The following is a 27,656-nucleotide window of genomic DNA, read 5'->3' as shown; positions in this document are numbered from 1 at the left end:
GTTTGATTGCAAGAGACTGGTCAACATTCACATACTTTTATTGTTTGTACTGTCATTTGTTGACAGACCATGTCATTGCGATCCCCTAATCTCCTCAGGGAAAACTGTACATGCAGTGCTGTAGGAATTACAGTGCAGTCTTCCTACACCTCCTGACGTTCCTGTTGGGCCACAAATTCTCATCCACATCACAACAAATATCTTCCCTTGCGATGCAGCATGGAAAGAATGTTTTAGAGCGCATATGTCCTCTGCCTCTTCTGCCTCTTCCTCTGTTTGCCTCCCAACTCACTCCTCCTCCTCTTCTTCTTCTCTCTGGCTGTTGACCCCGTCCATTTCCTTGTCCTTCCATTGTCAGACATTGTAACATTGTGTTGTGCTCCAGCTATATATACTTGCAAGTTGATAGTTCATGAGATTCACCTGGTTCAATATTCACCTGGGAGCAATTTACCAATTCAGGACAGATTTAGATAAAAGTCTAATGGAAATGTATAGAAATATGCTTGACATATTATGACGACTTGTTCAACCATTTCGCAAGTAAAGACTGTTTGAACACGTAGTTTTGAGAATTTCAATTCTGATCTGAGAAATGTACCAAAGCAATTGAGAAAAACTGTAACTACCTGCAGTATCCTTGTCGTCTTTTCATCCATCACTCCTTTATCCTTTCATCCCTCTGTCATCCCTCTGTCATCCCTCTGTCATCCCTCTGTCATCCCTCTGTCATCCCTCACTCCCCTCCTGGTGGAGTGGTTCTTGGTGTGATGATCCTGACTATCTGACTGACTTCCTGCTGCTTCCTGTGACTGCTGCCTCTTCATCTGACACCCTCCCACCCAAGAGAACAACACATGACAGACAGACAGACAGACAGACAGACAGACAGACAGACAGACAGACAGACAGACAGACAGACAGACAGACTGACAGACAGACAGACAGACAGACAGACAGACAGACAGACAGACAGACAGACAGACAGACAGACAGACAGACAGACAGACAGATAGATAGATAGATAGATAGATAGATAGATAGATAGATAGATAGATAGATAGATAGATAGACAGACTGACACCCTCCCACCCAAGAGAACAACACATGACAGACAGACAGAGAGACAGACTGACTGACAGACAGACAGACAGACAGACAGACAGACAGACAGACAGATAGATAGATAGATAGACAGACAGACTGACAGACAGACAGACAGACAGACAGACAGACTGACAGACAGACAGACAGACAGACAGACAGACAGACAGACAGACAGACAGACAGACAGATAGATAGATAGACAGACTGACACCCTCCCACCCAAGAGAACAACACATGACAGATAGACAGACTGACAGACAGACAGACAGACAGACAGACAGATAGACAGACAGACAGACAGACTGACAGACAGACAGACAGACAGACTGACTGACAGACAGACAGACAGATAGATAGATAGATAGATAGATAGATAGATAGATAGACAGACTGACAGACAGACAGACAGACAGACAGACAGACAGACAGATAGATAGACAGACTGACAGACAGACAGACAGACAGACAGATAGATAGACAGACAGACAGACAGACTGACAGACAGACTGACAGACAGAAAGACAGACAGACAGACAGACAGACAGACAGACAGACAGATAGATAGATAGACAGACTGACACCCTCCCACCCAAGAGAACAACACATGACAGACAGACAGACAGACAGACAGACAGACAGACAGACAGACAGACAGACAGACAGACAGACAGACAGACTGACAGACAGACAGACTGACGGACGGACGGACAGACAGACAGACAGATAGACAGACTGACAGACAGACAGACAGACAGACAGACAGACAGATAGATAGATAGACAGACAGACAGACAGACAGACAGACAGACAGACAGACAGACAGACAGACAGACAGACAGACAGACAGACAGACAGATAGATAGATAGATAGATAGATAGACAGACAGACAGACAGACAGACAGACAGACAGACTGACAGACTGACAGACAGACAGACAGACAGACAGACAGACAGACAGACAGATAGATAGATAGATAGATAGACAGACTGACAGACAGACAGACAGACAGACAGACAGACAGACAGACAGATAGATAGACAGACGGACAGATAGATAGACATAGATTCATAGCTGGATAAATGACATGAGAGATTAGAGAAGGAGGCAAGGAGAGAGTGAGAAAACAATACAGGGGAATGCAATAATGGAGGAGAGGGAAAGATAGTTAGACTAAACAAGAGGCAGGGAAAACGAGAAAGGAAAACGGAAGGAGAAATGTGAAAGAGTGAATGATGTTTGAAACAAATGCATGTCTGCAGGAAGGAGACAAATGCAACATGACTCCAGGTACCAGTCCTGGCTCTGTGCAGATGTTCATAAGATATTCAGAGAGAAAGAGGGAGAGACAGAGAGAGACACACAGAGAGAGAGACAGAGAGAGAGACAGAGAGAGAGAAGGAGAGACAGAGAGAGAGACAGAGAGAGACACAGAGAGAGACACAGAGAGAGAGAGGGAGAGACAGAGAGAGACACAGAGAGAGGGAAGGAGAGACAGAGAGAGAGACAGAGAGTGAGAGACAGAGAGTGAGAGGGAGAGAGAGAGAGAGAGAGACAGAGAGAGAGACAGAGGGAGAGACAGAGAGAGAGACAGAGAGAGAGACAGAGAGAGAGACAGAGAGAGAGAGAGAGAGAGAGAGAGAGAGAGAGAGAGAGAGAGAGAGAGAGAAACAGAGAGAGAGACAAAGAGAGAGACAGAGGGAGAGACAGAGAGAGAGACAGAGAGAGAGACAGAGAGAGAGACAGAGAGAGAGACAGAAAGAGAGAGAGCATTGGCGAGACGTGGCCCAGAAAGAAGAGAAGGAGGAGCAGAGGAGCAGATGGAAACGCTTGCTTTGATCTTTGCGGCCCTTGAAGTGACGTCTCCTCCGACAGGACGGGCGGGGTTAATATCCTGGTCTTGTGGGGCTCACAGGGAGGGGCTGTGGGAGAGACCCTTTGTCTCTCAGGACTGATGAGTCTGGTCAAACACAAGGCTGAATGAAACAGCATGATTAAAGACTGAACTAGGATTCAGATGAGAGGCATTCTTAAGAGAACATGAGAGGTTGAGATTTACACTTCAGACTAAGCTGTTGTCTGTTGTGTGTGTGTGTTTGTGTGTGTGTGTGTGTGTGTGTGTGTGTGTGAACTATATATATGAGAGTGTTAGTGTTTTTGTACATGTTTTTATGTATGTCTGTGTTAGAGTGTCAGTGTGGTGTGTAAACATGTGTGCCCGAGAGAGTGTTAGTGTTTGTGTACAAATCTAATAGTATAAATGTGTGTGTGAGAGTGTGTGAATGAGAGAGCGTTAGCATGTGTGTGTGTGTGTGTGTATATATATCAATCTGCATGTGTGTGTGTCTGTATAAATCTGCATGTGTGTGTGGATCCCATAGTCTGAAGATGAAAGGCTGAAGTGCAGAGAGGAGTTGAGGGGCTTTTCTTGTAACTCTGTGATCTTATCATCATATCTGTGGAGCTGCTGGGGCTCCTGGTGTTGTGAGGACAAGACTGGTTCGGATGTGTGTCTCTGACTGAGCGGAATAATGGTGTGTGTGTGTGTGTGTGTGTGACTGAGCCGAGTAATGGGCTGTGTTTGGTGTTCATGATCAAGCAGAGCTGTGGTGTTGACTGCCTGTGACGCGGGTGTGTACTGAGGTGTGGGGTCCGAACCGAGAACTGGAACAAAGTTGTGTGTGTGTGTGTGGGTGTGTGGGTGTGTGTGTGTGTGGGTGTGCTTTGGTGTGGGTGCGTGTGTGTGTGTGTGCGTGCTCGTGTGTGTGCCTCCACTGGCAGCTCTGGGTGTTCCAGCCAGCGATGTCATCTCTCTAACAGCAGAGTAATGGTCTCTGGCACCCTGGCTCCTCTCGTTCCAGCGTCATGCATCAACATTACCAGCCCTGGGATCACATGAAGGGATGACAGCTCCTGGCTCTGCTTCCATCAGATGTCTCTCTTCCTCTCTCACACTACCTCTCTTCCTCTCTTCATCTCTCTATCTCACACTTTCTCTTTCCATCTTTCAGTCCCTCTCCGGCTCTGTTCCTTTTGTTGCTCTCTCAAGAAAGGGAGAGAGAGAGATTTTTACGCCTAATTTAATACACCAGAGCACCACTGTTAAGTCTTAAAGACCTCACCCTTCTATTAGCCATTGATTAGAAAAACAACTATACATCTACCTCTCTCTTTCCTCCACTCTCTCTCTCCCAAACTACCTCTCTCTCTCCCTATCTAACTCACTCTCTCTCCCTATCAATTCAATTCAAAATGCTTTATTGGCATGAATGTTCATGCTGAAAATGTTGCCAAAGCAGTCCACAGTGAACGTATTACACAAGAAACCACAACACACCACCAAACCAAATCTCAATCAAACGTTCACAATAAGGCCAAGTAACACATGAACACATGCTGTATGTATATACAAACACACACAGTGCATTCAAAAGAAAACAAATAAAATCAAAGTTTTCATACGTTGTGAATGCACCTTTTTCTTTCCTTCTTTAAAATGTTGAGAAGGACAATTTTGACTAAGGAACAGAAGGGGAAAATGCAGAGGCGTTGTTAGACATAAAGCCCTACTGGGGCACAGGCCCCCCTCCCTGGGGCACAGCCCCCCTCACTGGGGCACAGCCCCCCTCACTGGGGCACAGCCCCCCCTCACTGGGGCACAGCCCCCCTCACTGAGGCACAGCCCCCCCTCACTGGGGCACAGCCCCCCTCACTGGGGCACAGGCCCCCCTCACTGGGGCACAGGCCCCCCTCACTGGGGCACAGGCCCCCCTCACTGGGGCACAGGCCCCCTATTCATATCCCTGTTTTTTCTTCCAAGCTTGCTGCACACCATTCACTACTCGGCTATAGAAACTCCCCATGCTTAACCCACTATACAACAGTTCAGGGACGCAAGTTTGATATCAGCTTTGGCAGGGACATCTATAGTACAGTTTTTCACAATTGTTAACACACAATTTTCACAACCTTCACTTCATGTACCAATCGCTCGACCCAGTTTGGCACCACTTCACACTCCCTTACCTGCATTAGACTCTGACTTTCCTTGTTTACACACGGATGTCAATTACACATCACCTTGTTGTCAAGACACTACACACAATGTTCAGTTGTTGCGCACACTTCTCAAGTAAAGTCTCAAAGGATCAACATACAACACACAACTATTCAAATCTCTAAACACTCAGGTCTGGTGAGCAATTTGCGATCAGGGCTGCAGCATAAAAAGGGCCTTGAGCCTCTGTTTTGTTTGGTGAACAATGGAGAACTTAGAACATATCAACAACCAGAGAAGGAGAGGGGCAAGAGTGAGAGGAGGAAGAGGAGGACAAGGAAGAGGACAAGGAAGAGGACAAGGAAGAGGACAAGGAAGAGGAGGGAGAGGATGACAAGGAGGAGGAGTATGAGGAAGAGGAGAATAAGAAGTAGGAAGAGGAGAAAGAAGAAGAAGAACGGTAATCTCTGGTGATATTCGGGCTACCGTGGTTGACCATGTGCTCAACCATGGTTTGAGCATGAGGGAGGCTGGCCAGAGGATCCAACCAAATCTCAGCCGCCTCACAGTTGCTGCCATCATTAGAACCTTTAGAATGGAGAACAGGTATGAATTATATTTGCCTTGTATACTGAAATATTGCATATCCATAGAATACAGTGTGCTCACTGTATTTGTATTTTGCAGGACTGAAAGAGAACCACACCGTGGAGAAAGAACATGCACTTTCACAGCCAAACAGGAGACTGACATTGTGAAAATGGTTTGTGTCACACTATCACACTCCGACAGATACAAACCAGCATCCTGGCTGACCATGCCACATTCAGAAACATCCAGACCATCAGCCTCTCTACACTGGGCCGTGTTCTCCGCAGGAATGCCATGCAGATGAAACAAGTGTACAGGGTCCTATTCGATCAGAACACATCAAGGAGTTAGAACAAGAGTTTGTGCTTGTAAGTCCCAAACATTCAGCACTGACACATGCATGTATTGTACATGGAATCCAATATTGTTCCTTTTCTACAGTGTCTCTGTAGCCCACTCTTTTGACCTATCTGTGTCCATACTATAACTTGCATTATCATGCAGTCTGTTCCGGCGGATCCTTATTGTGTGGACTGTTATGAATGGTATGTGTGTGTCATTTGAAAATATGTCTGTGTGTACCAAATGAAAACACAAGTTACGTTTTGTGAACAGGTAAGAGAGTCCTCTTGCAAAGGGAGTGTCAGGTTTAACATTTTGTGTGTGATGTTTTCAGTTTTGTGTGTGCAGTTTTGAGAAAGACGTTATTGTTTTGAGAAACGTGTGTTAACAATTGTGAAAAACTGTAAAGCAAGCGCACAATTTCTTTTGAGCTTCATGTAATATTGTTTTATGATCGGTAGACCTATCATTTAGAAACTTTCTTTAGTTGTGTAATGTTTTCTTAGCCTACCTCAATTCTGACTGTTTGTCGAGTCCGACACTTGGACTTCTGTGTGCGTGCTGCAGGGTCAATTTGGCAAGCTTAGAAGAGCGCGCTGAAATGGAATTCTGCGTGCATCGGTTTGTGTTTTCAGTTAAACTGCTTTGATTTTACAAGCGTTGATTGGGATACTGGATTAGTTTTTTTCAGGGATTATCAATCTTAGTAAATTGTTAAAACTCAAACTTTTGATTTTACTGGGGCACAGCATATTTATACTAGGGCACGAGCCCCAGTAAAAAGGGTTTAACGATGCCCCTGGGAAACATAAGAGGCCACAACCTTTACCTTTCTGTTCCTCGCTCAAAATTGTCCTTCTCAACTTATAAAAAAAAAGGAAAAAAACAGGTCTCAAAAGGTTTCACAGAGTTGTGTATGTATATTGGGCAACATTATCCAAATGTCCATCCAGTTCCACATGAAGGGCCTCCTGCTCCCTCTGTTGACCTCACATGCGGCTCCTCACGTTGTGTCTGTTCAACACACACCTCACACACACTGCTGCAGCCCGGCCTGGCACACTTAGCCCATATCAAAGCAAGAACGCACACACCAACACACACAAACCACACACATCACATTTAAAGGACCACGTACACACACGTCAGAAAGCCTGTCACTCGTGGGTGTATTAGAGCAGAATAGGGGTCTGGGAGCTGTTGCCTGGTAGAAAGATGGACCAGAAATATCCTAGTCATTAATATTGCCATTTGATCTCTCCTCATCTCTCTCCTCATCTCTCTCTCTCGCTCTCTCGCTCTCTCTCTCTCACACACACACACACACACACACACACATACATGGGCGTAAGTACAAACACTTACACACACACACACTTACACACACAGGCAGGCAGGCAGGCAGTTACAAACCCCCACACACACACAGCAGGCGGATGAAAGAGCCCCGGGGTTTGTATGCCACTGTTTGGTATCTGTACAGAACCAGGTGGGAGGAGTATGCATATCACTGAGAACACTGGAACATACTGGAACACTGAAACACTGAAACACTGGAACACTGGAACACTGGAACACTGGAACACTGAAACACTGAAACACTGAAACACTGAAACACTGAAAGACTGAAACACAAAAAAACATTAAAACACTGAAACACTTTAACACTGAAACACTGAAACCTGAAACACTGAACCACTGAAACACACAAAAAAAACTAAAACACTGACACACTTTAACACTGAAACACTGGAACACTGAAACACTGAAACACTGAAACACAAAAAATGTGAACTGTAAAGATGAGAGAGGGGAGGGGGGCGGTAGCAGGCACAGACTAGCTCCCCACAACCACCCAGCCACAGCTGGGAATCCTGTTCATTTAGCACCATGGGCGGTTGGTTTCTAAATGTGTGTGCGTGTATGTGTGTGTGTGTGAATGTGTATATGTGTGTTTGTGTATATGTGTGTGCGTTGGCGGGGGTGGGCATTCTGCCTCTTGCCCCCAGTGCAGAAGCATGAATATGAATATCATCAAGACACACACACACATATATAAACACACAGACACACACACACAAACACACACACATATATATATAAGCACACAGACACAAACACACACACACATATATATATATATATATATATATATATATATATATATATATATATATATATATATACATATATATATATATATATAAACGTATATAAATATATATAAACACACACACACACACTCAATCCTCCCACACACTAGTGACCCTGTAACTTCCAGTTTTCTTATCAGGGCAGTCCACTCTCAATTCTTACACTGTCTGGTAGCTGTGTTTCTGTTTGGCAATGCTGTGTTGTATTGTGTTGTATTGTGCAGTGTTGTGTTGTACTGTGTTGTGTTGTATTGTGCTATGTTGTGTTGTGTTGTACTGGGCTGTGTTGTGTTGTATTCTGTTGTGTTGTGCTGTGTTGTGCTGTGTTGTGTTGTGTTGTACTGTGCTGTGCTGTGCTGTGCTGTGTTGTGTTGTACTGTGCTGTGCTGTGTTGTGTTGTGTTGTATTCTGTTGTGTTGTGTTGTGCTGTGTTGTGGGTTGGACAGGGATACTTTCATGCGATATACCATGTCCTCTAGGTGTGAAAACAGCTGAGACAGGTGTATTGTCTGTATTGCTGACATTGGCTGTTGGCCAGTATCAAATTCAATCACACGCACAGGCACACGTACAGTACATACACACACATGCACACACACACACGCACACACACACACACACACTGCGGAGAGTGTGGAGTGAAAACACGTTAACACACAGCGAGCTCAAAGAGAATACAGTGGAGTTGAGACAGACTGACAGCAGGCACAGTGGGAGAGAATAGGGGACGACACGGGGGAGGGGGGAGGAGGGAGGGGGGGGGGAGGGAGGGGGGAGGAGGGAGGGGGGAGAAAGGAGAGAGTGGAGAGGAGGCGAGAGAGGATGTGAGAGATATTGGGGAGTGGACCAGAGGGAAGAGAGAGTGGTGATTTTCTGTCCTCCTTTGATTAATATAACAACAACAATGTTCTTCTGACTGCAGGCTCAAGCATCACTCTGAGGAGAGTTCTACTGTCTGAAACTGTTTCATCTCTGCTCTCCCTTTCTCCTCATCTTTGCTGTCCCTCTCCTTTGCCATCTCTCTCCCAGTCATCTCTCATTCTCTGTCTTCCCTCCGTTAACATGGAGGGCGTGTGACTGCGTGCGGAATTCTAGAGCTCTTTAGCCATCTTGTCCCGCCCCCAAGCTCTGCATGTGAAGCGCAACAAGCCCACTCATGAATATTCATAGCAGACTGGAAGCCTCAGTGCGCTGCTGCAGGGGTCACATGACCTCCGTGGGGTTCAGAGCTGTGCAGCAGGGAGATCACCCCGGGACTGGACTGTCTTTCAGAGCACAGGAGGTCATGGAGCCCCCAGTGGTGAGGGGAGGAGGTGGAGAAACTGAGAGTGTTCCAGGAGGGCAGATGGATGCAGGGAGGGAAATGTGTCTGGATGTCGTGTGTCCTCCTCCCTCCTCTTCCTCTTCTCTCCGTGCTCTTCCCCCTCCACCTCCCTCTTGTCCTCCATCGCCTCTCCTTCTACCTCCTCTTCCTCCTCCCTCTTGCTATCCTCTTCACTTTCCCTCCCTCCCTCCCTCCCTCCCTCCCTCCCTCCCTCCCTCCCTCCCTCCCTCCCTCCCTCCCTCCCTCCCTCCCTCCCTCCCTCCCTCCCTCCCTCCCTCCCTCCCTCCCTCCCTCCCTCCCTCCCTCCCTCCCTCCCTCCCTCCTCTTCCCCGTCTCCCCCTGCCAGGCCTTCCCCTCCCCCCCTCCTCCTTCTGTAAGCATGTGGCTGCAGTCACCAGATGTCCTGAGGTTAGAGGATGGGTAGCTCTTGTCATGTGGCTCATACATAACATATCAGACCTCCATGTAGGACATCCTTTAAATACGAGGAAACTCATAAAAGACTTAGTGTCTTCCTCGAATCCCCTCCCTGGAGATGTGTGAAATGTGTGGTGCGTGTGTGTTTGTGCATGCATGTGCGTTAGTGTGTGTTTATGTATGTATGTGTATGTAAGCATGTCTATAAGTGTGTGTGTTGTCGCTGTATATTGGTGACTCACATCATAAGGTTTTAAATAGCTCCTCAAGTAGCTGACTCTGGAGGGTGGAGGGACAGGGTGGTCTCTCTGAAGGTGGTCTTTCTGAAGGTAGTCTCTCTGAAGGTGGTCTCTCTGAAGGTGCTGTCTCTCTGAAGGTAGTCTCTCTGAAGGTGGTCTTTCTGAAGGTAGTCTCTCTGAAGGTGGTCTCTCTGAAGGTGCCGTCTCTCTGAAGGTAGTCTCTCTGAAGGTGGTCTCTCTGAAGGTAGTCTCTCTGAAGGTGGTCTCTCTGAAGGTAGTCTCTCTGAAGGTGGTCTTTCTGAAGGTAGTCTCTCTGAAGGTGGTCTCTCTGAAGGTGCTGTCTCTCTGAAGGTAGTCTCTCTGAAGGTGGTCTTTCTGAAGGTGGTCTCTCTGAAGGTAGTCTCTCTGAAGGTGGTCTCTCTGAAGGTGCTGTCTCTCTGAAGGTAGTCTCTCTGAAGGTGGTCTTTCTGAAGGTGGTCTCTCTGAAGGTAGTCTCTCTGAAGGTGGTCTCTCTGAAGGTGCTGTCTCTCTGAAGGTGGTCTCTCTGAAGGTGGTCTCTCTGAAGGTGCTGTCTCTCTGAAGGTAGTCTCTCTGAAGGTGGTCTCTCTGAAGGTGATGTCTCTCTGCAGGTAGTCTCTCTGAAGGTGATGTCTCTCTGCAGGTAGTCTCTCTGAAGGTGATGTCTCTCTGCAGGTAGTCTCTATGAAGGTAGTCTCTCTGAAGGTGGTCTCTCTGAAGGTAGTTTCTCCAAAGGGGGGTGGGTCAATGTAGTCCCTTTGAAATTCATATCAGAATTGAACGCTGGCACAGGCATTGTGTGTCAGCCAGGGCGTTGCCCTGAGAGGGGTGAGAGGTGGGGGAGGGGTGAGAGGTGGGGGAGGGGTGAGAGGTGGGGGAGGGGTGAGAGGTGGGGGAGGGGTGAGAGGTGGGGGAGGATGGTTGGTCTGTCCAGAGGGGGTCTGTCCCAGAAAGGTCATGTTTACCCTGGCTAGCTGTGCGGGAGTCACATGGGTACCTGATGGGCACCACCTGCCCAAACTACAGAGAGACAAATAGTCAGACAGCAAGTTCATATTCAAGCTTGTCTTCATGTGAAGGGAACTCTGATGCCAGATAGATAACACACACATGAATGGGCCAGCTAAACAGGTAAATACCTTCATGTTGAATTTCATCCACATTCTCAAATGTATGCTACCACCTCACTGGCTGGGGCTTTCCCTCACTGCCACCACCAGCCAATCAGAGCTGGCTTGCTGCACTGTCTACGGGCCGGAACGCTCATTCAATATTGATTCTAAAGAGGGAGTGGATTTACGTTGTGTTCAAAACAGTGAGATGTTGACTGGACACCAGGGAGTTATGAAACATCAGCATGATACCCAAGTCTGGTGGAACAACAACTGACAGTTACAGAGAAGCAATCATCCACTCTGGAGGATAGAGAAGCTGAGTGTTCAAATATTAAATAAGCAGAACTGTTCACAAATGTTGGTTTGTGTTTTGCCGACTTGACTCACGTAACAGCACACAAGACGTGGACACGTTTAGCTTGGTGGTTAGAGGGATTGACAGCAGCTCAAGAGTTTGCAGGTTCAAACCCCTTCGACACACGTTGCATTGGAGCAAAGAGACTGCTGTCATGACATTTCCGTGACATTTGATTCATTCAGAAAATGCTTTTATCTAAAGCGACGTACAAATACTGCACAGTACTATACAGTACTGTCTAGTACAGTACTGTATAGTACAAAACTGTCTAGTATAGTACTGTATAGTACAGTACTGTCTAATATAGTACTGTCTAGTACAGTCCTATCTAGTACAGTCCTATCTAGTACAGTACTGTCTAGTACAGTCCTATCTAGTACAGTACTGTATAGTACAGTACTGTATAGTATCAAACTGTCTAATATAGTACTGTCTAGTACAGTGCACATAAACAACTTTCTTACTCTCTCTTACTTTCTTATTTACTTTCTCTCTCTACCTCCCTCTCTCTCCCTCTCACTCTCTCTCTCACACGCTCTCTCTTTCTGCCCATGGTGGGGTGTATTGGTCTATTGATGACTTGGACTAGAGGCCACTGTTATGCTAGAGTAAGCACAGGTCCCTCTGTCAACAGGGACCTGCCAGCTTGGGCTGGCGTTCTTCAATCGATGCAAAACCTATCATCAAAAAAAGAAGCAACTCCCTGTGTATTTCTCCACCTTTCACCACCTCTCCCTCCACCTCTCTCTCTCCATCCCTCCCTCCACCTCTCTCTCTCCATCCCTCCCTCCACCTCTCTCCATCCCTCTCTCTTCCCTTCTCCAACCCTCTCTCCATCCCTCTCCGCAGTCTGGGAGCCACAGGATGCAAACGCAATGCAGGGAGTGGAACGTAGAGTTGGGACGGCCAGAGGAGAGCACCCCCTCAGCACCAGGTACACACACACACACACACACGTATAAACACACACACGCATACACACACACATACACACTCACACACACTACCCGCCCTGGGACACATGCGATCTGGGACTCCCTACCTAGAGCATGCCTCTAATCTGAGGGAGAAATTTAGGTATTTACCATTGGCATGTGCTAATCCTGTTTTACCTTTTTAATATTGTACATTGTTAAATGCTGGTTCTTGATTTTACTGTAAGGGTTTATGTGAATAAGGTAAGACTTCTAACTAGAAAATGTAACTGCCCTTTAATTATAACTAGTTCTTAATCATGTAACTGGTGCTTAATCATGTAACTAGTCCTTAATCATGTAACTAGTCCTTAATCATGTAACTAGTCCTTCATCCTGTAAGTGGTGCTTAATCATGTAACTAGTCCTTCACGTAACTAGTCCGTAATCATGTAAGTGGTGCGTAATCAAATAAGTGGTGCTTGGTTTGTAACACATGCTGTAGCTGCTGAATGACTAGTAGTTCCCTCTCACCTTGATCCAGGGGCTGGTTTGGAGGTCTGTGAGAAGGGAGACATTACATAGCATTCACACAGACGGTACAGTTTCATCCAAAACAACTTCCAAATCGTGCGTAAAGAAAGCAGGTCTGCATCCTGCTGGTTGATGCTCAGTGTGCAGGCGGATGGGGGGTGATCACAGACAGGTGGAGGAACAGCGTTGCTTGTCTCCAGCCAGCTGTGGTCCTGCGTACCTCTAGCCCAGCTGAACAGCAGCGCCATGACGCCATGAGCATCCTGATGACAGAGCAGGCGCCCTTCTGCGCTCGCGTTCTCTCTTCCTCCTCGTATTTCTCTCTTTCTCTCCCTGTCTTGCCCTCGCTACCCTCTCTCTCTCTGCTCCAACTCTCTCCATCTTTCTCACTCGTTTTCCTCTTTCTCTCACTTTTTCTCACTTTCTTTCTTTCCACATGTTCCTATTTGTCTACCTACCTACATACCTATTTTCCTACATTCTCTCTCTCTCTCTCTCTCTCTCTCTCTCTTTCTCTCTCTCTCTCCAGTTCTCCTAACTAGTCTGAGCTGTAGCCTGTGGCAGAGCCTGTGTTGGGTCTGGCCTGCTGCCAGTCACTCCGGGTCAGAGATGGTATGAATAACGGTCCAGGAAAGGTCCCAGGGGTCCACTGAATCACTGAGGTGTCTGTGGGGGGGCACACTGTACCCAGTCACACTGGCACCGGGCGGGCCATGGTAGTTAGAGAGACAGGGTCTGGCTATGGTAGTTAGAGAGACAGACCCCCCTATTTTGACGATCTAAAACACATGTATCAAAACGCAAAGCGCAAGTAACTATGTGGGCGTGACTTCAGCTTGGTTGTTATTTTGCCGGCGGGATAAATGACTTTGCGCCTGGCGCAAATCTAAAAAGGGTTGGTCTGAAGTAGCTACATTACTAATGGGTGTGGTTTGGGCGTAACGTGCAATAAACCAATCACAGCATCATCTCACATTCCCTTTAAGAGCAGCGCTTGTTCCATGGCGAATTGCTATTATAACGGCGGATTTGCCAGGCGCACGCCAGGAGCGGTTCGCAGCCGAAGAGACCGTAGTTAGAGAGACAGGGTCTGGCTATGGTAGTTAGAGAGACAGGGTCTGGCTATGGTAGTTAGAGAGACAGGGTCTGGCTATGGTAGTTAGAGAGACAGGGTCTGGCTATGGTAGTTAGAGAGACAGGGTCTGGCTATGGTAGTTAGAGAGACAGGGTTTGGCTATGGTAGTTAGAGGGACAGGGTCTGGCTATGGTAGTTAGAGGGACAGGGTCTGGCTATGGTAGTTAGAGAGACAGGGTCTGGCTATGGTAGTTAGAGAGACAGGGTCTGGCTATGGTAGTTAGAGAGACAGGGTCTGGCTATGGTAGTTAGAGGGACAGGGTCTGGCTATGGTAGTTAGAGAGACAGGGTCTGGCTATGGTAGTTAGAGAGACAGGGTCTGGCTATGGTAGTTAGAGAGACAGGGTTTGGCTATGGTAGTTAGAGGGACAGGGTCTGGCTATGGTAGTTAGAGGGACAGGGTCTGGCTATGGTAGTTAGAGAGACAGGGTCTGGCTATGGTAGTTAGAGAGACAGGGTCTGGCTATGGTAGTTAGAGGGACAGGGTCTGGCTATGGTAGTTAGAGAGACAGGGTCTGGCTATGGTAGTTAGAGAGACAGGGTCTGGCTATGGTAGTTAGAGAGACAGGGTCTGGCTATGGTAGTTAGAGAGACAGGGTCTGGCTATGGTAGCTAGAGAGACAGGGTCTGGCTATGGTAGTTAGAGGGACAGTGTCTGGCTATGGTAGTTAGAGAGACAGGGTCTGGCTATGGTAGTTAGAGAGACAGGGTCTGGCTATGGTAGTTAGAGGGACAGTGTCTGGCTATGGTAGTTAGAGAGACAGGGTCTGGCTATGGTAGTTAGAGAGACAGGGTCTGGCTATGGTAGTTAGAGAGACAGGGTCTGGCTATGGTAGTTAGAGAGACAGGGTCTGGCTATGGTAGTTAGAGAGACAGGGTCTGGCTATGGTAGTTAGAGAGACAGGGTCTGGCTATGGTAGCTAGAGAGACAGGGTCTGGCTATGGTAGTTAGAGGGACAGTGTCTGGCTATGGTAGTTAGAGAGACAGGGTCTGGCTATGGTAGTTAGAGGGACAGTGTCTGGCTATGGTAGTTAGAGAGACAGGGTCTGGCTATGGTAGTTAGAGAGACAGGGTCTGGCTATGGTAGCTAGAGAGACAGGGTCTGGCTATGGTAGTTAGAGAGACAGGGTCTGGCTATGGTAGTTAGAGAGACAGGGTCTGGCTATGGTAGCTAGAGAGACAGGGTCTGGCTATGGTAGTTAGAGGGACAGTGTCTGGCTATGGTAGTTAGAGAGACAGGGTCTGGCTATGGTAGTTAGAGGGACAGGGTCTGGCTATGGTAGTTAGAGATACAGGGTCTGGCTATGGTAGTTAGAGAGACAGGGTCTGGCTATGGTAGTTAGAGAGACAGGGTCTGGCTATGGTAGTTAGAGAGACAGGGTCTGGCTATGGTAGTTAGAGAGACAGGGTCTGGCTATGGTAGTTAGAGAGACAGTGTCTGGCTATGGTAGTTAGAGAGACAGGGTCTAGCTATGGTAGTTAGAGGAAGTGGAGCAGCTCCCATAGAGACACTGGATTGAGAGATTGACAGGTGAGAGGGAGCCTGGGCATGCCTCCAACCTCCCTGTCTCTCATCACAAGTCTGTCTCCCGTTAGGGTGACCCTTACAGTTGTTAATGTGGATCAGCACTCAAGGTCTTTCGTCGGGCATGTTTCTCTGAGAGAGCAATTGGGGAACCTTCTGTTCTATAAATTAGCGAGATTAGAGCACTTAAAAAGTCCTCTGATGTTAGCAGGCGGAAGGGAACAGTGAGGTGCTGTTAGAAATAAGAGCAGTGTGTGCTTTAAAAAGACGCAGAGTGGTGTGTGTTCCAAGCAAACAGAGAAGGAATGGAACCCAACAACATGAAATAATCGCAAGTGAGGGGAAAGAGGGCTGCCTCTGCCTCTGTACTGAACTTCGCTCCTCCTCCACCTTCCCTCCGCCTCCGCCCTCCTTCCTGTGCCTCTCTCCTCTCTCCTCCTGTCTCCCTCCGCCCTCCTTCCTGTGCCTCTCTCCTCTCTCCTCCTGTCTCCCTCCATGTACTGCCTGTGGCGCTGGGTGTGCTTCTCCGGTGCATCTCCCAAAACAGACTCACACACACATCTTGTCTCCACCAGCTCCTGTTCTCTCTGTCCTGAGGGACCAGTACTTGACTGGCTCCGTCCTGGTCCCTCCCTCCCTCCCTCCCTCCCTCCCTCCCTCCCTCCCTCCCTCCCTCCCTCCCTCCCTCCCTCCCTCCCTCCCTCCCTCCCTCCCTCCCTCCCTCCCTCCCTCCCTCCCTCCCTCCCTCCCCCCTCCCTCCCTCCCTCCCTCCCTCCCTCCCCCCTACTTCCTTCCCTGCCCCCCTCTCCCTCCTTCTCTCCCTCCTTCCCTTCCTGCCGCCATCCCTCTTCCTACCCTGCCTGCCACCATCCCTCCTTCCCTCTTCCCTTCCTCTCTGCCCCCTCCCTCTACAACCACCCTATACAGTCAGATGAAGTCAGACCATCCACCCTCCCCAATCCTGCCCTGTAACAAGATTTCATATTGTTGAAGGCCACAGGTTCTCCCAGTGGGTAGAGGCAGCCTGCTGTGTTGATTGGTGACAGGCTGAATCTTGGAATCTGTTTCAAATGGGTTTAAAAATAGACCTGTTCCCCTCGCCACCCACTCTGCCGTGCCCCCTCTTCCTATGAACACCCTCTATCCTCATCGTTGTTCAGCTCCACAGGCACCACCAACCACTGCTTTGGTGTGTGTGCCTTGTGTGTATCTTGCGTGTATGTATGTGTGTATGTGTGTATGTGTCTGCAAAATGAATAAATGTAATGTAATGCGTGTGTGTGCTTGGTGTTTGGGACAGTGAGAATTTCTTCAGGCACTAAAAGAGACGCCCACAGATGGTGTCCTGCTGTGGAGGACCCCTGCAGACACACACACACTCTGTCCTCAACACACTCACACTCTGTCCTCAACACACACACACACTCTGTCCTCAACACTCACACACACTCTGTCCTCAACACACACACACTCTGTCCTCAACACACACACACACTCTGTCCTCAACACTCACACACACTCTGTCCTCAACACTCACACACACTCTGTCCTCAACACACACACACACTCTGTCCTCAACACACACACACACTCTGTCCTCAACACTCACACACACTCTGTCCTCAACACACACACACACACACACACTCTGTCCTCAACACACACACTCTGTCCTCAACACACACACTCTGTCCTCAACACTCACACACACTCTGTCCTCAACACACACACACACTCTGTCCTCAACACACACACACACTCTGTCCTCAACACTCACACACACTCTGTCCTCAACACACACACACACACACACACACACACACTCTGTCCTCAACACACACACTCTGTCCTCAACACACACACTCTGTCCTCAACACTCACACACACTCTGTCCTCAACACTCACACACACTCTGTCCTCAACACACACACACACTCTGTCCTCAACACACACACACACTCTGTCCTCAACACTCACACACACTCTGTCCTCAACACTCACACACACTCTGTCCTCAACACTCACACACACTCTGTCCTCAACACTCACACACATTCTGTCCTCAACACACACACACACTCTGTCCTCAACACACACACACACACACACACTCTGTCCTCAACACACACACACCAGTATGTTAGGATAGACAGAGTAATTAATAGTATGGTAGGATAGACAAGGTAGATATCGGTGTGGTAGGATAGACAGGGTAGATATCGGTGTGGTAGGATAGACAGGGTAAATATCAGTATGGTAGGATAGACAAGGTAGATATCAGTATGGTAGGATAGACAGGGTAGATATCAGGATGGTAGGATAGACAGGGTAGATATCAGTATGGTAGGATAGACAGGGTAGATATCAGTGTGGTAGGATAGACAGGGTAGATATCAGTATGGTAGGATAGACAGGGTAGATATCAGTATGGTAGGATAGACAAGGTAGATATCAGTGTGGTAGGATAGACAGGGTAGATATCAGTATGGTAGGATAGACAGGGTAGATATTAGTGTGGTAGGATAGACAGGGTAGATATCAGTATGGTAGGATAGACAGGGTAGATATCAGTATGGTAGGATAGACAAGGTAGATATCAGTGTGGTAGGATAGACAGGGTAGATATCAGTATGGTAGGATAGACAGGGTAGATATTAGTGTGGTAGGATAGACAGGGTAGATATCAGTATGGTAGGATAGACAGGGTAGATATCAGTATGGTAGGATAGACAAGGTAGATATCAGTATGGTAGGATAGACAGGGTAGATATCAGTATAGCACAGCTACCTCCATAGAGGCTTTCATCACAGACACACATGTGTGCCATGGTTGACTACTTTTGGCATTGTTTGATAAACACAAACCACGGGTTTGCTTTAGCCAATGTTCATCAGAGTGACAAACTGCTAAAGTGGACAACATTCATAAACACTGCATGGTCAGTGGTCTCCTGCATGAAATATTAATTATGAATTACCTTTAACACATTGGGGAAATAAATAAAATATCTGCAGCAAATGCTATTTGTTCTGTGGACTACCGTACGTGAGGTACTGTGGACCAGCTGTTAATCCAAGCACTTGTCCTCTCCAAGTTGAACTACTGCAACTCGCTGCTCGCCGGTCTCCCAGCCGCTCCCACGTTACCCTGCTCCTCATCTCCCTCCACTGGCTACCCATCACGGCCCGCATCAGATTCAAGACCTTGGTACTGACCTTCCGAGTAGTGAACGGTACTGCACCCGACTACATCAAGTCTCTCCGGCAGCCTTACACCCCCACCCGCCACCTACTGTCTTCTTTAGACAACCGCCTGGTGGTCCCACCGCTCAAAACCGCCCGGTCCCAACACAAGTTCTTCTCCTGCCTGGCCCCCCAATGGTGGAATCAACTCCCCACCTCCATCAGAGACACAGACTGTCTCTCCGCCTTCAAGAGAAGGCTCAAGACGTACTTGTTCCGGGAGTACAACGGTACTAAGGAATGGTTTGCTGAACCCAACGCTAGTTTCCTCAAGGATCACAATGACTCTTGCTTAGAGACTTGTTGCTCTTGTTGGTTAGTGGTCACTGATTTAAACTGTTGTATTCGCTGTGAAATATTCTATTTTAGTTCATCTTATTTTTATTTTATTTTTACTGTTGCTTGCTTTTCTACAGGTACACTTGCACAGAGTGATTCATGTTGTTTAATTGTAACTTGCTTAACTACAAGCTCTTATGGTTCTTCCCTTTGGCACTTATTTTTGGGTTGTTCACAATGTGTGCTTCTTGTTTTGGCTACCCGCAATGCTTTGGGGCTATCTTCTTGTTATTATCAGTGACCTATGCACTTTGTAAAGCTCTCTTGGAAGTCGCTTTGGATGAAAGCATCTGCTAGATGAATACATGTAATGTAAATGTAATGTGAGGTCCTCTCTGAATCCATTTCATGGATCCTATTCAGAGATTCTCTATTTGGCTGAAATATCTAGCATCTATTGTAAAATCAAACCCATGTTTGTGTCTTTGACTAAACAATACTTGAAATCAACGCTGTATAATGCTAAATAACTATTCCACACAATTTGGTCGTTGTGGTTGTTTTGGACAACTGCTTTAGAACAGGCTCGCATCGCCAAAATGCAGCAATCATCCGGATGTCGGGTAGACCACAGGTTGACATGAAGAGCAGTATTTAACAATCCGCCAGGTAGCGCTGTTGCCGTGTCCATCAGCCCTCAATCCTCTCGTTGAGGTGCACCAACGTAGAGAAAAGCGCATCAGTTTGTGTCCGTTGTGTGTTGAATAGAAGCCGCAGCATATGTGTGTGTGACAAGCAGGACGATGTTAGCTCTCCCCGGATACACTGGATATTCCGTATAGGCTAGCTGCGCTGTCTCCCGCTCTATGGCCGTAACCATGTACGGCGATGGAGAGGGCACCGTTTGGGACCGGGTCGGGCGCCCGCGGAGGGACTGCATGTGTTACCTTGGACCCCCCACTACGCTGATGCCCATGTAAGAACCATTCACTCTGTATACGGAAATCAGACTACCGCGAATGACACAGAATAGATTTCAAACTGCTTATTGTAATGAATGCTTATAGTACAATACTCGTTAGTTTAAGGACTATCTAGAGCGGAAAAAAAAGTGTCCCAAAAATCGAACCTATTATATCTAGGCCAAAAGGTAAACTTAAAAAACAACAACACACACACACAATCAGACACCTGTGCCATAACTAACTGATCAACTATGTTCATGTAGAACGGTGAACCCGCAGACCATAGAGGCTGACCTATGACAACCCTTTACACCATAATGGTGTTACATGTTATTTTATGTTCGGCTGTACGTGACGCGGTTGCAACGCTACAGTAACGAGTTCGTCTCCTTAAATCATTTTGTTTCTCAGCACCGCAGGGTGGCCTGCTCGCAGAAGAATGAAACAAATAGGACCTTGTTTAACAAGCTCTACGATGGTGACTGGCTGCTATTTTCTGTACACAGCAAGAGAAGATGACCAGTGGGTTATGTGCTCGAGTGCGTACACGCCGCCTCGGCTGTCACAAGCGCTTCGCCCTCGTCTTTCAAAATCGTTTCTAATCGATTTATTCATTCGTTACCAAATCCACCGTACATATCTTTGCTTACTCGTGTTAATGGTGGGTTTGCATGGCGCAAGTACAGTATACAGGGATGCAGTTGACTAGTCACTTTCGTTTAGTGTCTCCCTTTCTCAACATCTCCGTAGCGCGAGGCCAGAGAGGGATGACTATTTCCCTCTCCATGCGCTCCCTGCAGTGGCGCGCGCGAATGTGGGTTCCACTGTTGTAGGAACACTGGCCGTTCGCTTCCTTGTTTGTGGTCTTTTGTTTGCTATGGAACTGAAAATATTCTAAACCGCCAAATACCACCCTTCCATGCCCACTCCAACCGCTTATTTGTTATGAACGGGCCTCCTCCTTTAGCCAAATGGTCTCACCTCGTGCCAAAGATTCCCGCCTCTCTCCTAACCGTCGCGCCCGCACCCCTTGTGTTCTCGCCTTTTCCAGCGGAATGCGAAGGTCTCCCGACGTCAGCCCCAGACGGCTATCGGACATCAGCCCCCAACTGAGACAGCTGAAGTACCTGGTCGTGGACGAAGCCATCAAAGAGGACTTGAAGTCGTCCCGTTCCGTGGAAGACATCAACAGCGCGTCCATAGAAGAGCGTATTCTGAGGATCACCGGCTACTACGGTTACCAACCTTGGAATGCAGTCTACAAAAACAGTAAGTCAAACAGCGCTTTTGCCGGTTCGTAATGGCTATGCGGGGTCATTTTTTGGTCTGCTTGTCACTTGAATGTTGAAAATGTGGAGTGATCCTGTGGCACAGTTAAGCAACTTAAGAGACCTACGTGAGTCTTTTTTGTTGTTGAGACAAAGTGTTAGCTGTTTCCAAGAGCAGTCTGGAGCCTTTTCAAGATAATTAGGTGCATCAACTCATGAAACAGCAATTAGTCTGTGAATTACAGTGCAGCATATTTTTCATGAATTAATCACCTAGCTAATTACCATGGCTGTTGGAGAGGTACTTGAGAGGAGCTTCTACTGACAAGTTATTGAACCAGACACACATGCTAGGTTGGCAGATAGACAGACAGACAAGCAGACAGACCGGCAGACAAGCAGGCGGAGAAGGACATGCTAAGACAGACAGATAGACCTACAGATAGACTGACAGACAACCATTTCAGAACAGAACAGGCATCCCCCTGGGGGACTGAGCTTGTTCTCCACCACTGGAACAAACCAGAGGATGTCTTCCTCATCCACACGGCAAGGAACAAATACACTAGAACAGGGTTTCAGTTGTCTGTAGCCCATCTGAAAAGATTATGCAAGCTGTCAGTTCTGCCTTCCTGTATTTCTATGGTCTTCTTCATAAACATCTCGGCGTGGAAGCTGGAGTGTTCAGAAAGGCGTGCTGCTCCAGGATGGAGACAGATTGGCGTGGCTCTTCCCTCAGCAGCCAGCCAGGCCCGTCTGTTGTGGTGTTGATTCACTGGTGCCTTTGTGAGCGTCCTGGGGGAGAAACCAGGGGGAGAGATCAGGGAGAGAGGCCAGGGTGCGGGAGAGAGACCAGGGGGAGAGATCAGGGAGAGAGGCCAGGGTGCTGGGGAGAGACCAGGGGGAGAGATCAGGGAGAGAGACCAGGGTGCTGGGGAGAGACCAGGGGGAGAGACCAGGGGGAGAGATCAGGGAGAGAGACCAGGGTGCTGGGGAGAGACCAGGGGGAGAGACCAGGGAGAGAGGCCAGGGTGCTGGGGAGAGACCAGGGGGAGAGATCAGGTGGAGAGATCAGGGAGAGAGATCAGGGAGAGAGACCAGGGGGAGAGATCAGGGAGAGAGACCAGGGGGAGAGATCAGGGAGAGAGACCAGGGTGCTGGGGAGAGACCAGGGGGAGAGACCAGGGGGAGAGATCAGGGAGAGAGACCAGGGGGAGAGATCAGGGAGAGAGACCAGGGTGCTGGGGAGAGACCAGGGGGAGAGACCAGGGAGAGAGGCCAGGGTGCTGGGGAGAGACCAGGGAGAGAGGCCAGGGAGAGAGGCCAGGGAGAGAGGCCAGGATGCTGGGGAGAGACCAGGGAGAGAGGCCAGGGACAGAGGCCAGGATGCTGGGGAGAGAGGCCAGGGTGCTGGGGAGAGACCAGGGGGAGAGATAAGGGAGAGAGATCAGGGAGAGAGACCAGGGGGAGAGATCAAGGAGAGAGATCAGGGAGAGAGATCAGGGAGAGAGACCAGGGGGAGAGATCAGGGAGAGAGATCAGGGAGAGAGACCAGGGGGAGAGATCAGGGAGAGAGATCAGGGAGAGAGACCAGGGGGAGAGATCAGGGAGAGAGATCAGGGTGCTGGGGAGAGACCAGGACATTCTCTGCATTTGTTAATTTAATTGTACTATCATTATTATTAACATTATCATTATTACTGCTAATATACTCAAGGACTCTCTATGGGTCAGTTCTGTACCTAAAATGGTTGAACTAATTTCTCAGTATAAATTACAACCGGCCCACGCCATTGAATTAATAGCTTAACTAAGCTGGCTAAAGCGATGTTTCTGAGAAGTGGTCAATGTGTGCCCGAGTAAGAGGACCCTGGTAAGGAAGTAGTGAAGTAAGGAGGAAGGAAGCGATGAGTGAAGTGATGTCACCTATACAGACTACAGGTACTCAGTTGGTCTGCCTGTTCAGTTTCTTTTTGGGTCTGGTCTCTCTGATAACCTTCCCGAGACGGTCTTTCTCTGGGTCTGGTCTCTCTCTGGTAGCCTGCCTGAGTCAGTCTCGCTCTGGGTCTGGTCTCTTTCTCTGGTAACCTGCCTGAGACAGTTTCTCTCTGGGTCTGGTCTCTCTGTGCAGGGTCTACTGGTAGTACTGCAAGCCTGTCTGAGACAGTTTCTCTCTGAGTCTGGTCTCTCTGTGCAGGATCTACTAGTAGTACTGGTAGCCTATCTGAGACAGTTTCTCTATGGGTCTGGTCTCTCTGTGCAGGGTCTACTGGTAGTACTGGTATCCTGTCTGAGACAGTTTCTCTCTGGGTCTGGTCTCTCTGTGCAGGATCTACTAGTAGTACTGGTAGCCTGTCTGAGACAGTTTCTCTATGGGTCTGGTCTCTCTGTGCAGGGTCTACTGGTAGTACTGCAAGCCTGTCTGAGACAGTTTCTCTCTGGGTCTGGTCTCTCTGTGCAGGGTCTACTGGTAGTACTGCAAGCCTGTCTGAGACAGTTTCTCTCTGAGTCTGGTCTCTCTGTGCAGGATCTACTAGTAGTACTGGTAGCCTATCTGAGACAGTTTCTCTATGGGTCTGGTCTCTCTGTGCAGGGTCTACTGGTAGTACTGGTATCCTGTCTGAGACAGTTTCTCTCTGGGTCTGGTCTCTCTGTGCAGGATCTACTAGTAGTACTGGTAGCCTGTCTGAGACAGTTTCTCTATGGGTCTGGTCTCTCTGTGCAGGGTCTACTGGTAGTACTGCAAGCCTGTCTGAGACAGTTTCTCTCTGGGTCTGGTCTCTCTGTGCAGGGTCTACTGGTAGTACTGGTAGCCTGTCTGAGACAGTTTCTCTCTGGGTCTGGTCTCTCTGTGCAGGGTCTACTGGTAGTACTGCAAGCCTGTCTGAGACAGTTTCTCTCTGGGTCTGGTCTCTCTGTGCAGGGTCTACTGGTAGTACTGGTAGCCTGTCTGAGACAGTTTCTCTCTGGGTCTGGTCTCTCTGTGCAGGGTCTACTGGTAGTACTGCAAGCCTGTCTGAGACAGTTTCTCTCTGAGTCTGGTCTCTCTGTGCAGGATCTACTAGTAGTACTGGTAGCCTATCTGAGACAGTTTCTCTATGGGTCTGGTCTCTCTGTGCAGGGTCTACTGGTAGTACTGGTATCCTGTCTGAGACAGTTTCTCTCTGGGTCTGGTCTCTCTGTGCAGGATCTACTAGTAGTACTGGTAGCCTGTCTGAGACAGTTTCTCTATGGGTCTGGTCTCTCTGTGCAGGGTCTACTGGTAGTACTGCAAGCCTGTCTGAGACAGTTTCTCTCTGGGTCTGGTCTCTCTGTGCAGGGTCTACTGGTAGTACTGGTAGCCTGTCTGAGACAGTTTCTCTCTGGGTCTGGTCTCTCTGTGCAGGATCTACTAGTAGTACTGGTAGCCTGTCTGAGACAGTTTCTCTATGGGTCTGGTCTCTCTGTGCAGGGTCTACTGGTAGTACTGCAAGCCTGTCTGAGACAGTTTCTCTCTGGGTCTGGTCTCTCTGTGCAGGGTCTACTGGTAGTACTGGTAGCCTGTCTGAGACAGTTTCTCTCTGGGTCTGGTCTCTCTGTACAGGGTCTACTGGTAGTACTGGTAGCCTGTCTGAGACAGTTTCTCTCTGGGTCTAGTCTCTCTGTGCAGGGTCTACTGGTAGTACTGCAAGCCTTTCTGAGACAGTTTCTCTCTGGGTCTGGTCTCTCTGTGCAGGGTCTACTGGTAGTACTGGTAGCCTGTCTGAGACAGTTTCTCTCTGGGTCTGGGCTCTCTGTGCAGGGTCTACTGGTAGTACTGCTAGCCTGTCTGAGACAGTTTCTCTCTGGGTCTGGTCTCTCTGTGCAGGGTCTACTGGTAGTACTGCTAGCCTGTCTGAGACAGTGTGTCCTGTTGCTGTTCCTTGGGGCAGCTGGACACATTAGACACCATCTGGACAGGCCTTGATGAGGAGGCTGACAGGAGGACACATTTAACACAGTAGGGAGAGAGAGAGAGGTGGGGTTTGAGAGAGAGAGAGAGTGGTGGGGGTTGAGAGAGAGGGAGATAGATAGATAAAGAGAGAGAGTGAGGGAGAGAGAGCTAGAGACAGAGATAAAAGCCTTAGGCCCTAGTGTGCCCAGCACTGCTTTAATAGGTCAGCTAATGTAAAGCTGCATGCACAGGACTAGCTTAGCACATCACTAGCTTTGCTAGGGTGACAAGGGCTCTGTTTGAAAACGTAGACAGCTGTCTTAATCCTTGATGTCTTACTAGACAGGTGTCTAACGAGACAACTAGCTAGTGTCTGCACTGCACGGCGATGCTAGCTACTGTACGTTATCGAAAAGTCGGAGCAAATTTACAAATTAGGAGTGTCATCAATAAAATAAGTACATTTTCAGCAACTACACTGCCCACTTCTCGATACATTTTTATTCAGATGCTGATTTACAAGTACCGTTTAGCTGAAATGTGAATTGTAAAAACGTAGAGCAATGGCGGTCAAAGGATTCTGTTTAACTTGTTGCTTATGGCACAGAGTTATGGGTAATACGTGCTGCCATTAAGACAGCAAGGCAGCTCATACGCTCTCTTAAAAAATGACCGTTATGTGATGTATTTCAAGGTATCTTATTAGACAGGAAGAGAAGATTTAAGACATTTCGAACAGACCTCGCTGTCTTAAAAGGAAGGAAGGAAGGAAGGATGCATTTTAAGAGTTTTCGAACAGAGCCCAGGTTTCTCTGGGTCTTTCACAAACTATTACGCCCTTACAAGTTTTGGAAAGGGTATCTCCCTTACGTTCCACCTTCTTGCTCGAGCTCTGACTGTATAGAGAACTGTCATTGGTCTACCGCTTCTCAGTGTTGCCAGATGCACAATAATTATCTTCCAAATACAATCATTTTGATTCAATGATTCGGCACGACCAGCATACCCCCCCCCCCCCCCCCCCCCCCACGACAAAGTCTCTTTCTCAAACTCAAATCTGGTCACCCTAGCTTAGCACTCGACTATCTTAATACACCACTATCTTAGCACATCACCAGTTTACCACATCACTATCTTAGCACATCACCAGTTTACCACATCACCAGTTTAGCACATCACTATCTTAGCACATCACCAGTTTAGCACATCACCAGTTAAGCACATCACCAGTTTAGCACACCACCAGTTTAGCACATCACTATCTTAGCACATTACCAGTTTAGCACATCACTATCTTAGCACATCACCAGTTTAGCACATCACCAGTTTAGCACATCACTATCTTAGCACATCACTATCTTAGCACATTACCAGTTTAGCACACCACCAGTTTAGCACACCACCAGTTTAACACACCACCAGTTTAGCACATCACTATCTTAGCACATTACCAGTTTAGCACATCACCAGTTTAGCACGTCACCAGTTTAGCACATCACCAGTTTAGCACATCACCAGTTTAGCACATCACCAGTTTAGCACATCACTATCTTAGCACATCACTATCTTAGCACATTACCAGTTCAGCACATCACCAGTTTAGCACACCACCAGTTTAGCACATCACTATCTTAGCACACCACCAGTTTAGCACACCACCAGTTTAGCACATCACCAGTTTAGCACACCACCAGTTTAGCACATCACTATCTTAGCACACCACCAGTTTAGCACTTCACCAGTTTAGCACATCACCAGTTTAGCACACCACCAGTTTAGCACATCACCAGTTTAGCACACCACCAGTTTAGCACACCACTATCTTAGCACATCACCAGTTTACCACATCATTATCTTAGCACATCACCAGTTTAGCACACCACCAGTTTAGCACATCACCAGTTTAACACACCACCAGTTTAGCACATCACTATCTTAGCACATTACCAGTTTAGCACATCACCAGTTTAGCACGTCACCAGTTTAGCACATCACCAGTTTAGCACATCACCAGTTTAGCACATCACCAGTTTAGCACATCACTATCTTAGCACATCACTATCTTAGCACATTACCAGTTCAGCACATCACCAGTTTAGCACACCACCAGTTTAGCACATCACTATCTTAGCACACCACCAGTTTAGCACACCACCAGTTTAGCACATCACCAGTTTAGCACACCACCAGTTTAGCACATCACTATCTTAGCACACCAC

The 27,656-nt window shown here is 48.0% G+C and overlaps 1 protein-coding gene across 2 annotated transcripts in view; it reads left to right on the top strand.

The window, feature by feature from the left end:
* The first annotated feature begins 20,169 nt into the window (after positions 1–20,169).
* The window catches only part of slc35f3b (solute carrier family 35 member F3b), a 79,642-nt gene continuing 72,155 nt past the window's right edge, over positions 20,170–27,656 (top strand). For both annotated transcript variants that reach the window (XM_084709385.1, XM_084709384.1), the window contains exons 1-2: positions 20,170–20,267; positions 21,308–21,525. In XM_084709385.1, the coding sequence (XP_084565511.1) occupies positions 20,170–20,267; positions 21,308–21,525 (316 nt within the window). The remainder of the gene's footprint in view (positions 20,268–21,307; positions 21,526–27,656) is intronic.

The sequence above is a fragment of the Hypomesus nipponensis genome, chromosome 11 (assembly GCF_054491055.1).
Source record: "Hypomesus nipponensis isolate SF chromosome 11, ASM5449105v1, whole genome shotgun sequence".
NCBI classification, from domain to species: domain Eukaryota; kingdom Metazoa; phylum Chordata; class Actinopteri; order Osmeriformes; family Osmeridae; genus Hypomesus; species Hypomesus nipponensis.
Note: the sequence above shows the minus strand (reverse complement) of the source record. Positions and strands in the feature narration are given on the sequence as shown.